At 42.8% G+C, this 16,464-nt stretch overlaps 1 protein-coding gene across 1 annotated transcript in view; it reads right to left on the minus strand.

Annotated features, from left to right (window-relative positions):
* Positions 1-1,704: 1,704 nt before the first annotated feature.
* Positions 1,705-16,464, minus strand: part of ube2e2 (ubiquitin-conjugating enzyme E2E 2) — a 36,013-nt gene continuing 21,253 nt past the window's right edge. The window contains exons 4-6 of the mRNA XM_006801781.3: positions 7,650-7,782; positions 4,976-5,123; positions 1,705-2,540 (exon numbers count right to left, since the gene is read on the minus strand). Of these exons, the coding sequence (XP_006801844.1) occupies positions 2,443-2,540; positions 4,976-5,123; positions 7,650-7,782 (379 nt within the window). The 3' untranslated portion in view covers positions 1,705-2,442. The remainder of the gene's footprint in view (positions 2,541-4,975; positions 5,124-7,649; positions 7,783-16,464) is intronic.

Consider the following 16,464-nt stretch of genomic DNA (forward strand, 5'->3'; position numbering starts at 1 on the left):
ATGTTTAATGGAGAGAAAAAAAAAGTACATGAACCTTTTTATTAGAACGGTATAAACCAGGGGTATCAAACATAAGGTCCCCGGGCCATAATGGCACACTGAAAGGTCCAACTGGGCCCACTGGAGGCCTTTTCAGAGTGCAGAAATTACAAAGGGCAACTTTTGGCTGTATTTCGCATCAGGAGAGCTTTTTTTCTGAATGAGTCATTGCAGCTTTATAACTTTTCTACTAAGGTGGTTACGCCAAAGAGCCACCGTGATGTGTTTCTGTGTTTTAAAACAGTAATCTTCCTTTGAAATGACAGTACACAGTACACGCCACCATTTGCTGGTCCCCCCAGTGGCTCCCTGGCAAGACTGTCCTATGTTGGTAATATGTTAAATAAATGTGAGCACAAGAGAGAGGAAGACACCCTACAATGAGCTGAAACATTAAGTCATTTATTTCTGCATATACAACTTCCCCTCACGATTTCCTGTCGCCACCCCCTCCCCTTCCCTGCACTGTTCTGTTTTTAGTGACCCCCACCCCCACATGGCCACCTCTATTCTTAAAAAAAAAAAAAGACAATTTCAACTCGCACCTATTTCCAGGAACATTTTGTTATATTTTCTTTTCTTTTTTTCCTGGCATGAAAGGAAGGGAACATAATGAAATTTTTAACATTTCTTGTTTGTCTCTCCACCTTCATGCACTTTATTTTCTTTTGCTGAAAAAGTGACAAACCTCATTATAAATCAAGTTAAAGATGAGCTCATGTTTATTATGGTTATTCAACCTTTGAATGGTCTCCATTTGGTCGTCGTAAACAGGCTAAAAGCACAGGTAACTCAATAAAAGCAAACTTTATTTTTTAAAATAAATTCTAAAGTTGTTTTTAGTTCAGTTGACTAAATTAATTAATTAAGTCACGTCCTCTGGAGCTAAATAAAGAAAAAGAAGAAGCCAGTGTGCCAGAAAAACTGCAGTTCCACTAGTGGCCACTTGAGGCTGGTTCCAAAACAGCAGAAATAAATATTTTTACAGTCTGGACTAAAAGGGTTTGGGTCTCTATAGTTAACTTTCCCCTTGATCACACATCCGAGGGAGTGAGGGGGTAATTTATTTGTTTATGTTTTTTATACTCATCCATCTGGATAACAGCAATATATTCAGAGTTATTGAACTAGTCTAATGGAAATATTTGATAAGTAACACAACCTGCTATGAGACAAAGACATTCTAAGATCTTTGTCTTTTTCAGTTTTGATGGGTCAAGAGCTCAGATTTTATTAGCCTATAAGCAACCCCCCCCCCCCAATAAAAAGAAAAAAAAGCAAACAAACAAAGTCAGCACAGCAGGAGCCAAAATTCTAATGGCTTCAATAAAATAAAATGAAAACCAATCGGGGACTACATCCATCTTTTGTATACAGTCTCTGCAATATCTTCAAAAGCTTTGTCTTTCTGTCCACAAACTGAAGGCCCATTTTGAGTTTCTGAGGTGTAAGACTAGCTAACTTCTTGATGTGGGTAATAAAATCTACCCCTCACCCAGTGTGTGCCAAGAAGCGCTGTAATGTTTATGACTGTAATGTTTCATAATCAGGCGTGTTTGCGTATGTGAAACATGCAACATCAGCAGTCAGGAGGTGCGCGACTGAACGAACAAGTGTAAACATTTAAGGGTGAAGAGGTTGCAGTTACACACAGAGAGCAGAGCGTTTTCTCACAAGCCAACCACAGTGTGTTTTATTGGGTGCTTCAGTAATACAAGTGCACAACAAACCACTCTGCAATTGCAGAGGTGGCGGGTAGCCAGTAAATATACAAGTCCTGCCTCTTTCACAGGCAGACCTATACTTTTGCGGTCTGCCTCAAAAGCCTTTGAAAAAATACATACAGTACAAACAAAATCAGAGAAAGTTAAAAAGCATGAAGGAGCCACTTTCCTGTTCCATGCAGATATCATACTGGTGACAACCAAAAAAATAAAAACGAGGAAAACAAAGTAAAAGCATACTCTGCATGTTTGTTCCAGGTGCCACTAAGAAAATGAGAATACATAATGTATAGCTGAAGGACAATGCTTATGATAATTATAATATTCTGTGTTTTTTTTCTCCAATACAATACTTCCAACATTCAGATATTGGAAAATAAAAATCCCAATCTACTCTTTGTATAAAAAAGAAGCTTTCAAGTCAACAAGGAACAAAGGACATTTTTTTTTGTTTTCTTTCGTTTGTTTTTTGTTTTTACACAGAAAAGGTAGATAAAAGAGGGAAGAAGAAGAAGAAGAGGAGAAAGAGGAGGAAGATGGAAGAGGAAGGGTGACAGGAGGGCAGATTTACCGCTGCACTTAGTGAGTGTGCTTTGACAGACTAAGGGGTGAGAGAGGTAGAGAGAGGTTCAGTGAGGGGTGAGGGACGTGAAGGAGGGGGCGGGTCACGGCAGGGAGTCTATGTGGCGTATCTCTTCGTCCATTGTTTGGCTATTCTGTCATGCTCTGTTCTGTTGGTCAAGTACTGTGTGGCGATGCTTCCCACCAGAGGGTCGGCTGAAACACAGAGAGAGCGAGAGATCAATAAATCTTTATTACAGACTCAAAAGTCCAGATAACAAACAAACAACACGTCACATAAAATAAGCAATGGAAATGCAGCATAACAGAAGAATGCAGATCATTATGGTTGAGCGCTCTGGTTGCCAAACAATATCAAACAGAGGCTCATTCAAGCAGTCACTGAAGGAAAACCTGTGGATCTTTATTTTGATGTGACCGATTAATCTTTCTTCATCACTGAAATTTGCCTGCTTTCATTAATTTTAGTGCACGGTTAAAGTTGTTGGATGTATTTAATGCTGATTAGCTGTGCTTTGTGTTCCGGCCATTGCGAGTCCTAATGAATAAAGAAATAAACAAACCGTCCTAAAGAAATGGTTTCCAAAGTAACCGTTTTTCCCCTAACTGGCCAAGAAAACCAAAAACATCTCAAGAGCTGGAATAAATATTGCTGAGTACACTCTGCTCTCCGGTTTAGACACATCCCTGCATGCTGGAGGGCTGCTGTCAGATGGCAGCAACGTTTACAAGGAAACTGCCAAATTTAAAGATTGAGGCAAACTAAACAAGCTGTTTATCTGCACACACCGACAGACTTTCTTTCTTTTTAATCCTGTGAGTTCTTAATCCTAATCCTATGTTTCGGAGAAAAGCAAAACGTAATTGTTGGTAAAAAATGTAAATGGGTTTTGACGTGTGTCTTTGGCTTCAGAGAACAAAAGCGACATTATCTGATAGCTCACAGTCCGGGTCCTCACTGATGATGGTTTAGACCTCAGAACCTTAAGTCGGATGCTTTGTAAAAGAAACCAGCTGTGGATGAAAGCAGCTGAAAAGATGGTTTTTCATTCAGCTTTTAAGCTTCTTGATAAGGTGGACTGATAAGATCTTCAGTGGCTTTTTGCCTGCAAAGTTTTGATTGCTTCACTGCTGCTGTTATAAATCTGTTTGTTGAGAAGACTTTAGGCTGCCTGGGCTGGACCTTAATAACTCTGATTCAGGTTTCCTGTTTTACACTTTGCACATGTCTATTTTTAGCCGCAAACGTCTTCCTGCTGTGCTTACAATCATTGTTACGCTCTGCTACTGTGTGTAACATCACCACAGCCCTATAAACCATTTATCCTGGTGCTCTGTAGGTGTCACCATGAAGAACAAAAAGAACAGAGCACAGCCCAACACTGGTACGGTCAAGAAAGCAGTCACACAGATTTTAAAGTTGTTTTTCCCAGAATGATTCGATCTTTTGAAGATGCTGAAGCAGAGACTCTCTGAGCTTCTGTACGAGAGCAGTGAAACTGCAGTAAAGACCAACCTGCCCCTACAAAGCAAGGCGTGCACCTGCACTTTGGCTTGTGCTGCCATTCACCAGGGCAACAAAGGCAAGTATAAACTAGGAGTAAGAACAGTCTCTTATTTTGGTAACCGTAAACACTTCCTGTATTTGAAAACAGGATACACTTGAAAAAATATTGATGTCTAAACTTCTGACTTTCGGTACTTTGATTACATTTAGACTTTCCTTGTAATTTTGTTACACAAGTAAAATGTTAAAGTTAATGGAATTGGGTCAAATAAAATTGACTAGACTCATATAGATTGAGTTTATACCAAGCACATTTTCCTTAATGAATAATAAAAAGCTTTGATTTTTTTTTTAATTTTTAAATTTGATTTAATTAAAAACTACTGCTGAAGAGGGCCAATAATTATTTTTCTGAGTGTATTAACAGCAAACTAAAATCTCTGTTGTTCACGTTCACTTTAGCCTGTGAACTCAAGCTGCTGCTGGAAAAAGAGTCACTGGACCAGCAGCTGGCCAAACCTCACCCGAATAACTTTTTTGCAGTATAGCTATGAGGAAGACTCTTTAATAGGGTCTCGTCATACACTATACACCCAACAATGACTCAATTTCAAAGCATTAAGCTTAAAATGAGTGTAAATAACGTTAACATTTGATAACCTTACATTTTTCTACATAAAGTCCTGAGTTTCTGCTACTTCCTGTCTCACCTCTTCAAGTGTAGCTGCTTAATGGTTGCCGACACTGTGCAAACATAACATCTTGCTCTGAAGCCACAAAGCTAATAACAGCCCAGTGTTTTTTTGGTTTGTTTTTTAACATGACATTGTGTTTCTTCTTATAAGACTGTGGGTCAGTTGTTCTTTCCTGCCGCGAAATGTGGTTTTGATATTTACAACTTTAAGCATCTGACAGTCTTGGGGAAACAATGAGGGCTTGAATTGGCTGTGGTTTCTTTAATACACAGGAATAGTTAGCATTCTGGAAACATAAGACTACATTTCACACCAGAGTTAAGTAAAAACAAACACTGCATTCAAAGGACAGAAAGAAGGAAATGAAGACAGAACCGTTACCTACATTAAAAAGTCTTTGGCCATAACAAACAGCATTAAACAGATACCTGGGTTACAGTCTGTGAGCAGGGAGCAGATGGACAGCAACACCTTGGAGATGGTGAGGGCGGGGCTCCAGTTGTCCTTCAGGATGTCCAGGCAGATCACCCCCTGACTGTTGATGTTGCAGTGATAGATCCTGGTACGGAAAGTTACCTGCAGACACAAAGACAAATGCACTTTAGAGAAGAAGGGCTGGCTTCTGGCTGCTCTATGTAACCACCCTCAAATATCACCGTGAGCTCTGGGGAGAAAAGAATAAGACTCCGGGTACAAGAGGTGGAAATGAGCTACCATTGAAAGAGCTCCCCCTTAGAGACAGGACGAGGAGCTCGGTCATGCAAGAGGGACTCTGAGTAGAGCTGCTACTCCTCCAAAAGGATCCAATTAAAATGGTTCCAGCTTCTGATCAGGATGCTTCCTGGATGCCAGCTTGGTGACATGCTTTGTGCAACACCAACTGGGAGGAGACCCTGGGGCAGAACCAGGACCTTGGCTTCCCTGGGAACACCTCTGTCTCTTCTCCAGAGAAACTAAAAGCAGTGGCATTGGGAAGGCATCTCTGCCTACACAATTAAGATTAACGAATTGATCTCCTCATTATGCAAATGTACTGTTTATAAGATTGGGGAAACCTGCAGTCAGCTGGGACTGAAGAAGTCACTTGGATGAGTGACGAGACGTTTCTCCCACAGCGCTACGTCCAGATGAGTAGAATCAACTTTTGGAGATTTACTCACCTGGATGATTGAGCATGCATCAAGACATCTCTGCCTACACTGTCAACCCCCCCGGCACCTGGATCCAGATAAGTGGAAGTCTGTTTTAATTCCATAAACACTAACACTCAACCAACACTGAAAGCCACCACCCAGCAGAAGACGAGTAAAAAGGGCAACAAATGATTAAGCCTGTAAAACCAGCATGTTAGCTGTAAGTGGGATAAAATAAAAGATCTTAAAAAAAGAATATGTTACCATGTAGTCTGATACTTTCAGTGATAATAACAGGTGAGACAGAGGAGGGCAGCTTAAAAGCTTTTCTCCGTTACTCACATTAACACTGATGTATCAGCATCAGGCCTAGTATAATGGGTCTGCCTGATCGCTTCACTGAGGGCCATTCTGCACCATTTGTCACAGTTTCTGGATCAATACTGAGCCATAAATACACAGTTAATCTAAAACAGCTGTTTTTTATTATTGTGAACGTCATTATTTTTGGTTTTATCCTCTGGAATTTTTCACATTTTTACATTTTTGCTGAAACTGGCTGACCAACAGAGGGCAGCATGGTGTAAAAACAACCGAGCACATCCAGAGTTGATCAGCTTACCTGTCTCAGCAAACAGGCTCCTGCAACCACACAGACTGCATAACACGCCCTCTCAGCTAACAGCCTCCAAACACAGAGCTGTTTATGTCTGCCGTCTCGCTCAGATTCCAGCTTGACATCTGTATGGTCCTGACACTTGACACCTCTGCTTCTCCAATCATGAACATCTGGCCCTCCTGACCCTGACCCTCCAGAGGAAACCTCTAATGAGCGCTGGCACCCCCCCCAACCTATCCCCTCCTTTGGGGCCAGCGCTGAAAATCACACACAAGGCAGGACGTTATAAATAACCAACCCCTCCCACCCCCACCGCCTCTGCGGACACAGCGCTCCTCTTTCCTGGCTCAGAAACACAAACACATCCACCTGGTGAACTTGTTAGGTTGACTTTTTTTATTTTCTTGTAAAGAAGCCTCAGATGTGAAAGTGTTTCTGCAGTGAGGAGTGTACGGTGGCTAAAGGACGAAGACGTGTGTGTGTGTGTGTGTGTGTGTGTGGGGGGGCTGGCTGTAGATCACAGTGTGTTGGAGGGGTTGGCGGTATTGAAGGGGGCGGAAACACTCGAGCTCCCTCTGGCTACAGAAAGCTGGGCCGGAGCCTGTGGATTTGTTTGAGTCTGCTGTCAAACACAGAGTTGGTGGTTACATGGCACAAAGAGCGAGGAAGAGGGAGAGAAGAGGGTGAGGGAGCACGGGGAGGGGTGCACGTAACTAACATGGAGAGTGTGGGTGGGTGGGGGGAATGAAGGCCAAGTGAAAGTACAATCGGGAGCACTACAGACTAAAGGAGAGCGTCCCCAACAGTCTGCATGTTCAGTAAATGGCGTCAACTCGACATCACTGAAAGTACTCTGCAGACAACGCCACATATTACAAGAATGGGAGTCCTTCACACAGTGAAAACAGGACGGGTCAAATTTTCAACTCAACTGCAGCACTTATTCCTCAAACAACATGTTGGATGTTGAACACCAAAACAAGTCAAATAGAGCAGAAGTTCAGCTCTTACTGGAGAATCAACCAGCGAAAACAAAACAAAGGAAACATCCTTTTCAGATTTGAAAATGGGACGTGGGTGTCTACATTTGGGAATTGCAGGTTCAGATGTTGGTCTTTACCTTACTGCTGCGAAAATATCACACGAATGCGCTTTTATTATGAAAGGAAATATGTGGTCATGCTTTGTGCACTGCTGCAGGCTAATCATTGGTTTCCAGATTAAGAAATGAGCCAGATATATCCTCCACACCCCCACAGTCCTTCCAGAGTCTGTGCAGTGTGTAGTTAATATTTGGCCCGCTGCTAAAAAATCCAAACGACTAAACAATTGCGTCTTCTGACTGCTGACCTTGGGGGGTTTGAAAGGGTAGTCTGGTGTGAAGGCGATGTCCAGGAAGAAGACCCCTCCCTCGTACACTGAGCCCGGTGGCCCCAGGATGGTCGACCTCCACTCGTAGATGTTGTCTCCTTTGGGGCCGGCGCTGGAAAATTGAAACAAAAGATTGGTTAATATGTTAATCAGCACGGAGCATTGAAATCGACATCCTGGTGTTCATACCGCCAGCGGGCTGATAGAGATTTGGGGCGGCAGCTGAGGCGGTAAAATGCCTGCTTCTGACAAGTTAATGATGGAGATTTGGGGAATGCTGAAGCCACGGAGGGTTGAGGGTTTTTTAGTTCAAGGCTATTTTTGAAGGATTTACACCATATTTCAACATTTTGATCAGAAGATTGGATTTCTTGCCACTGGGGGGTCGAGGAAGTGAAGCATTTCTGAAAAACTGACACACACTAATGATACTGCATGAGCATGAGACCTCAATAAATGAAAGACACACAAAAAGCGAACAGAAGAAGACCAGCAACGCATGTGTACATGGAAGTAATTCATCTGCAAAAAGGCTTTAAAGCTCCAAAAATAAAAAATAAAAAACAGTAATGGCCAGTGTTAGAGTGTGCTTTGGTTTTGTTCTGTGGTTTCCTCTCACTGGTTGATGTGGTAACAGAGGTAAGCTCAATAATCAGCTCACAGATTCATTTTGGTGACACTTTTTTGATGCCAACAATGTGCCAACTGGGCTCTAAAAATAAGACAGATAAAGCAATAACTAAGAATCAGTTGCATAAAGACTCTGCAGCTCTTCCTGAATGGATAAAAATACTTCAGGAAACGTGTGAAATGGAAGAATTGATATTCTCTCAGACTACACAACTACACAATTTGGGGAAAGCTGGGAAAAACACTGGATATCATATCCGACTGTGAAATGAAATGCAATGATTTTTTTCTGCAGGTTTAGTTTTATTGTTTAGTTTGTTTTTTTTTAAGGAAGAGTGTGAAGCAGCGGGAATGAGGATCAGCACCTCCAAATCTGAGGCCATGGTTCTCAGCCGGAAAAGGGTGGAGTGCCCACTCCGGATCGGGGATGAGTTCCTGCCCCAAGTGGAGCAGTTCAAGTATCTCGGGGTCTTGTTCGTGAGTGATGGGAGAAGGAAGCCGGAGATCGACAGACGGATTGGGGCTGCAGCTGCAGTAATGCAGACGCTGCACCGGTCCATCGTGGTGAAGAGGGAGCTGAGTGTAAAAGCGAAGCTCTCAATTTACCGGTCGATCTACGTCCCTACCCTCACCTATGGCCACGAGCTGTGGGTAGTGACCGAAAGGACGAGATCGCAGATACAAGCGGCGGAAATGAGCTTCCTCCGAAGGGTGGCTGGCCTCTCCCTTAGAGATAGGGTGAGAAGTTCGGCCATCCGGGAGGGGCTCAGAGTAGGGCCGCTGCTCCACATCGAAAGGAGCCAGCTGAGGTGGTTTGGGCATCTGACAAGGATGCCTCCTGGGTGAGGTGTTCCAGGCATGTCCCACCGGGAGGAGGCCCCGGGGCAGACCCAGGACACGCTGGAGAGATTATATCTCTCGGCTGGCCTGGGAACGCCTTGGTGTTCCCCCGGACGAGCTGGAGGAGGTGGCTGGGGAGAGGGAGGTCTGGGCCTCTTTGCCTAGGCTGCTGCCCCCGCGACCCGGCCCCGGATAAAGCGGATGAAGATGGATGGATGGATGGAAGAACTAACGGAGCAGATCTCTGGATATGAGTGAGTGTTACGCACACGGGCCCAGAATCTGATTGTTTAGTTCTCCTAAAAGGAAAACTAAACCATCGCTATAATCATCAATAAAACATGAAGCTTGGGCAGGGAGCGCGTGTGTGAGCATGAAAGGAGGTGCACCCCGCTTAAATACATTAATAAATCATAATATATACACTCTGACAATAAAAGAGCGGCTTATCGCCTCTCTTCATTTTGTTTCTCTTCCTGTGGACAGACTTGTACTCCACATCTCGTACAGCAGTTCGTGATGGTAGTCCTCGCTCTGCTCTGCAGCCTTGTGGTCACTTCAGCCAGCTCTCCACCTGCTGTAAGCTCTGGTTAGAGCGGACCACCAGCTCACAGCAAATCTCCATAACAGAACAAGTAGTGCCGTCACCACGAGTAGCCCAAGACGGTGGAGCTGGAAATGAGCCCACCCGTAGGGAAACATGAAGAGAGAGAAGGGCCGGGGCTGACTGGTTAGCAGACTGAATTTTGAAAATGAGAGAGTGGAGATTTTCTTGATAGTGGGGCCACCCACTCGAGTAAAGCTCATGGGTCATAAACATATTCTCATAAATAAATGAATATTAGCAGAGTTCGTTTTCTACCATTTATTCAATTTGAACTTTGAGCAAGTGAAAACTGCCTCACTACACAGAACAAAAACATTTGTGTTTGATTCTGCATCTGTAAATCTTATATTTAGGTGTATATTCTAATATATAAAGCATTTAATTCCACTACAATCTGGTGTACTTGTGTCCAGATGTTTTACACATTCCAGCACTTTTTCTGTCACGTTTTCTTTTCCGTTGTTGAATGTGTGCCCTTCACTTTTATTCCCGACACCATACGCATATCATTTTACCGCTGACAGCCATGATTGTGGGATTTATTTGTTCTATTTTTTGTTGAAAAATGACAACAACAAAAAAAAAAAGACAAATATAACCTTAAAGACTTTTACATGAGATATTTAAAAAGCCCAACTGGTGCAAAAGGATTAAATATTCATGCTGTTTTTGTCTTCATTAGAGGAGTATTTATGCCACGCAGAGATTGAAGGTCACATCTGTTGTATAGGCGCCGTAATTAATACCATTTCCATATTAAGGGCTTCCTTCCCCCCAACCACCATTGTCTACAATAAGACCCTGATCTGGCACAGAGCCATTTAGAGACCGGGACAATGTCCAGATCACAAAGCCCGGGACAATGAACAATCCCTCCTATTTCATGTAATTACCAGGGATGGTGTTTAATGCCAACCCTTAGCGTCTGGCAGATGTGCTAACAAATGTGTGCATATGAAGCGCAGGCACACGGGGCTGTGAGAGCACTTTTATTTAAACCAAGAGCTTGAGCGATATTTCCTGGAAGAGACTCTGCAACAGCCTCCAACGTTAAACTGTTAAAAGCAGCATCTGGCTCTAAGCATGCCCCTGACAATAGATCACTCTCCGTAAATAGAAATCAGACATCAGACTTGAGACATTTCCCTCTTCCTTCCAGTGTCAACACACACAAATTTCCACTAATCTACTTTTACACTGCCCGTCTCTTAAGCCTTCTTTAATTAGCTCATTATGACTACTTATTCTCTGGGGACTTACAGCAGAATACACTTGATATAATAATAAAACAATCTGACTTTGAAAAGAATCGTGGTTTTAGTCATTTGTATCTGTAAACTTTAAAGCGTGATATTTAAAACGGTGCACGGTGACTGCTGGATGAGTGATTGCCGCATAAAGGACACAGGTGGTGTTAAACAGCACACGCGTGGTAAGAGGGTCCATTTAAACCGTGGAGTGTTACAACACTGGTTTAGTTTGTTTTGGCAGGCACAAACAGTGCTGTCTAAATATGCTGAAAAGACACCAAATAACCCCAAAATTTCAGGCTTCGTTTCACCTCCAAGCAAACGTTCGGACTGAGCACAACAGCTAAAGCCACTGTAGGCAGTGAGCACAAAGAAGAAGGATTTACAGGCACACAGAGACAGATGTTGACATCTGATAGCCAGCAGTTTGGGCCTGTCATAACAATATAAAGTGAGGAAAAACACACATTATGAACTGCTCCTCTCATCCAACTATCCCTTCTAAAAAGAAGTTAAATCAGAGCAGAGAACTAGTGGAGTCGAGCTTTCAGGACAGCAGATCTGTTTAGTGTAACGTGTCAATCATAAGAGTCAGAAATGTCAAACATGGGCAACACTAGAACAAGTGGGTCAATTGAATCCACTGGCATTTTGAAGGAAAAAGTTAACATCCTACACTGAAACCTGATGAGCACCTCTCAAAATCAACGTAGGAAAGAACAGCCGTGATTGGCTGCTTTGGTACCATCATTTCCTCCTGTGCATTTCCAGTTCCTGCTACTTAAATGCTGTAATTTACATTTTGATATGAATGTTATATGATGACCAAATGCTAGCTTGATTTTTTTAACAGATAAATATAAAGAGGGAGGAGTTGTAGTTGTGGTCGGGTCGGGGATAGCATGTTGAGCCAGAGCAGATAAGTGAAAAGAACAGCAGTGCAGCCTGTAGAGAACAGGGAGAATCACAGCTGACTGAGCAGAGTGTCCAGACTGTGAGAATCTAATTCAATTGAGTCATGAGTGAAATCCACCGGTGAGTAGCTGAATTGGACGGGTTTCAGGCCTGAGGAGCAGAAGGCTATGGTTCTCTGGGTTGGGGGAAGAAAGGCTGCTCCAAGCGAGGGAGTTCAAGTATCTTGGGAAGTCCTGCAGTAATGTAGGCGTTGCACCAGACTGTTGTTGTGAAGAGAGCCGAGCCAAAAGGCTTTACCATCCCTATTCCAACCCTCCCGTGGTCATGAGATCTAAAAGAGCAAGTTTGCAAATACAAGCAGCTGAAATGAGTTTCCAGTGTAGGGTAGAGAGGGAGAACAGCTGAACTGCTACTGCTGGTCTGGCCATCAGGTTAGGATGCGTCCTGTGTGCCTTTGGAGGTTTCTCAGGCACGCTCATCTAGAGGGAGGAACTCAAAAGTTCTGCTGGGAGAAGGATGTCGGAAATACTCCACGTAGCCTGAGACTAAGTGGAAGACTAACATACTACGATGGACTGGAGGTTGGATCTTTTTTGAAAACACGGAAAACTATTTGAAAGTGTTATTCACAAGTGGATTTGAAAATGTATTTGATCTGTAATCAAATGATTTGATTAACTTAAAAACAAAAAAGAATGATAACATTTAGTTAAAAAATGAAAAATTTACATCTTCAAATAATGAGATCTTTGCGTGGCTGCTGATGTTGGAGCAACAAAAACAACTGCAATCTTTATACATCACACACCACTTAGTTTGTCCGCTGAATGTGAACACAAGCTGAGCTACCCTGGAAAAGACTCGGTCCAAATTGGTCCGGACATGTTGTCATAACTGGCACCGCAGTCGTTATGTCAGCGCCTGCCTTTATGTGAACTCATTTTGTGCCTCATTCGCTGTAAACAGCAGGTTTTCACCTCATCCTTCAGTCTGAACAACTGTTCAAAACAACCTTCAGATGTTGTCAAATGATGCTTTATAACATCTAGCTTATTCCAAGCACACACCCACCTTTATCTGTGAGTGGGTATGGCTTTCAAACGCAGGCCTTTTAGTGTAAATCTGACTGATAAATAAATGATTTAGTTCTTTTCAAATGTGGACGAGTGAGCTGAGCCACTCACCGGCTCAACATTACTCTGCATTTCCTGCTGGGAAAGAACCACAAAGACAGCTTATTTTTCTTGCTTGAGGATATCTTCCTTCTGTGACTCTTCAGCTTACATTTCTGTGCTACATACACACAGACACACTCGCATATCAAGGTAACACTTTTATCACATCTATTCAAAAGCTTTTGTGACACCGCGCTGAATAAAAGAGGTGACTATTTCATTCTCTGGCATCCCCAATACAAGGAGATGCTCACTTCTTTTGAGGGCGATGAGATTGTAGTAGCAATAATAACTCAGACATGAAGGAAAGATAGTGATGATAGGGCACGGCAGAGGTGCGCGCTCAGCAGCGAGATTGCTGTAGGGGAGCTGACAACCGCACAAGGGCTGTGGATAAAGGCTAAGTCAATAGCTGAATGTGCATGCCACCACTGGCTGTTGCTTGGAGACCTCCTCCCCCCACCGGCTCCGGCGCTCCCATGGTGCTTTGTTGCAGCTGGTTGAAGGCCAGCTCATTCAGGATCTGACAGTCTCTCTCTCACAAGCTATTAGTTTTGGGAGATTTGAGCGCTGCGGCCGTCATAAAGTTCGAGTTGGGTCAGTTCATCTGCAGATGCACGATTTTAAGTGTTTGTAAGAGATTTCCTTCACCAGGCTGTTGTGGTGATCAGTTAAAATGCCTGACTTTCTGTGTTCCACACATTATAGAGTAGTTAGCAGATAACCAAGGCAGTATTTGAGTTCCAACACAGCAAAGACACCTTTAAAACCTCAAGTGACCAAGATATTTCTATTTTGACTGAATGACTGAATGTAGCGTACAGCACTTTGGGGTCCTTAGGGACTAAATAAAGCGCTATACAAATGCAGGCCAGCATTTGGCCAGCAGCAACACCACTAAGGATCAAAATACCACTAAGTCACCTGGATTTGTTCATCAGAGAATTATTAGGAAGTATAAACAATACCTAACTCCTAATGACCACAGAGAGGGTGCGACACACCGAGGAAGGCTCGCCCTCTGCCCACTACATCAGACTGTGGCACCACCACCACAATATGACTATGTAGTCATTTTAATAGTCCATTTTAAATTAATAGTCAAAATTAACAAAAAAAATGTGTTTGCATAATAATAAGCTCTGCAATTAATCTAGCTGGGTATACCCCCCTTTAGTCAAACCCTGCAACACAGAGGGTGTCGCTGCTGCCAGCTTGGAGCAAAATTTACAGGAAAAAAATTTAAAGATTACTGCAAAGTAAGCTAGCAGTTTATGTACAACCAGGCAGCCTTTATTCAGACTTATTCTATAGCTTTGTCACTGTGAAAACTAACCCACAGTGCATGAGGGTTTGTTCACTTTTTCTTCAAATTCTATGGTGATAGCGATTACAGCAGCAAGAGCTGTCACTGTCGCCTCCAAAGCAACTCCATTTTCTTTCACTCCATCCAATCACGAAGCTTCCGCTTTGCTTCTCGCTGCGTGCGTGTCAGAGAGGCTCCAGCTTCACCATAATTTACCGCAGTGTCATCTTCACTGCTGCTGGGAAAAACAGAAGCTGCCTGCTGTCTTTTCAATATGCACACATGCTTGTAGATGTGTTTTATGGTCTCCATGCATCCATGCATTCTTGCTTTCTATGTATAAAAGAATTAAAGAAAAGAAAAAACATTTTGATAGCTCAAAGAATTCTTTTGTTTCAAAAAAAAATATATTAAAAATTAAGATATGTTTGATTGAATTATATGTTACCAGTCTAAAAACCTGGGACTCCATAATAATTTGATCACAAACAAATTTCAGTGCAATCGTTGTAGTCGGGTGTTTTTTCCCCTCCTTGCATTCATCCATGCATTTTGTTCCTCTTATCCTAATGGAGAGGGGTGGGGGCTGGAGCCTATCCCAGCTGCCACTGGGTGAGAGGTGGGGTATACTGTGGATAGGTTTGCAGCATGTCGCAGGACTAACAAAGAGACAGACAACCATTGGCATTCACAGTTACACATGTGGGCAATTTAGAATGACCAGTCAACATAACTCCACTAACTGCATGTCTTTGGACTGTGGGAGGAAGCCAGAACGCCCAGAGAGAGCCCACACATGCACAGGGAGAGCATGCGAACTCCACAACGAAAGGCCGATGGTGGATTTAAACCCAGGAGCTTCTTGCTGTGAGGCTTTTGTTTTAAAGTAAATGTAATTAAAATCTTTTTTGAAAAAACAATATTTTACATATTTACTCAAGATTTTGGATTCTGTGTGATCATGCTTGGCTGGTGCCTTAATAAATAAATAAATAAATAAATAAATAATCAAGTGAAATTGTGAAACTGAAAAAGAGCTAACCTGCAATAATCTTACAACCAACCCTGACAGTGACAGTCATAAATATTCTCCGTCCCTTCTGTCTTTCTCTGCCTCTGTGGGAAAACAATCCTCTCTTCAGGCAGACAGAAGCAGCTCTGCACACTTACATGACGTTCACCACCTTAACAGTGCTGTTTAAAGGCTTTGTTACGGGCTGAAATAACAATAATCTGCGGTCAATAACACGCTACATCTGCAGTGCACTGTCAGCCAAACGCCTCGATGTAGTATTTGGGTCATTTGTTCGAGGGGTCTGGGATGCATTAGTGTGCGGGTGTCCGTGAGAAACTTGCCACTGCCTTGTCCTCGGAGATTATGATCACGGAGGAACCCACTTTGACAGCTGTGCTGCTTCCTACACAGCAGAGCCCCAATATGACGTTTCACCACAGATTCATTCCGCTTCTGCTTTTTGGTTCATTCTTTCTCCGGACATTTATTTTAGGGATGAATGAGGGACTTTCCTGATGACTAATTTAGTAGTTGATTAAAACAGAACAGAAAAAAACGGCACCAAAATCTAATGGATGTGGTTAAATATACATACATGAGTGTTGTGTTATTAAAAACATTTTATTTTACATCAAATTTCTGTCTTCCAGTGACGTGAATTGAAAATGAGGTGTTATATAGGCCGCTTCCACTTTTGGGACACAGCTCTGTTTTGCTTTGGTTACAAAACAAACGCACCTCTTTCCTTTACAGAGGTGCTGTAAACTCACTTACTGCTTAGTTCAGCTCCAGACAAATGAGTAAAACAGAGCCCTTATTCAGTGAGATTCATATACCAAAAAGGTTTCTGTCTTTGTCCTAATTACTCAGGGCCTTTCACCTCTTTTGGTGACATATGACGGATACCACTACCCCACAGTTATTCTGAGGCATCTTTTCTGTGAATTCACCATCTGGCCAAGGCCCATGTCCTCTGACATGGACCTCATGATCAAAAACACAGCCTACCCTGGCCCTAACCCTCTTCACGCCATCATTTTTGCTTCTCTTTGCTCC

Source organism: Neolamprologus brichardi, chromosome 11 (genome assembly GCF_056152115.1).
Source record: "Neolamprologus brichardi isolate AB-2024 chromosome 11, ASM5615211v1, whole genome shotgun sequence".
NCBI classification, from domain to species: Eukaryota; Metazoa; Chordata; class Actinopteri; order Cichliformes; family Cichlidae; genus Neolamprologus; species Neolamprologus brichardi.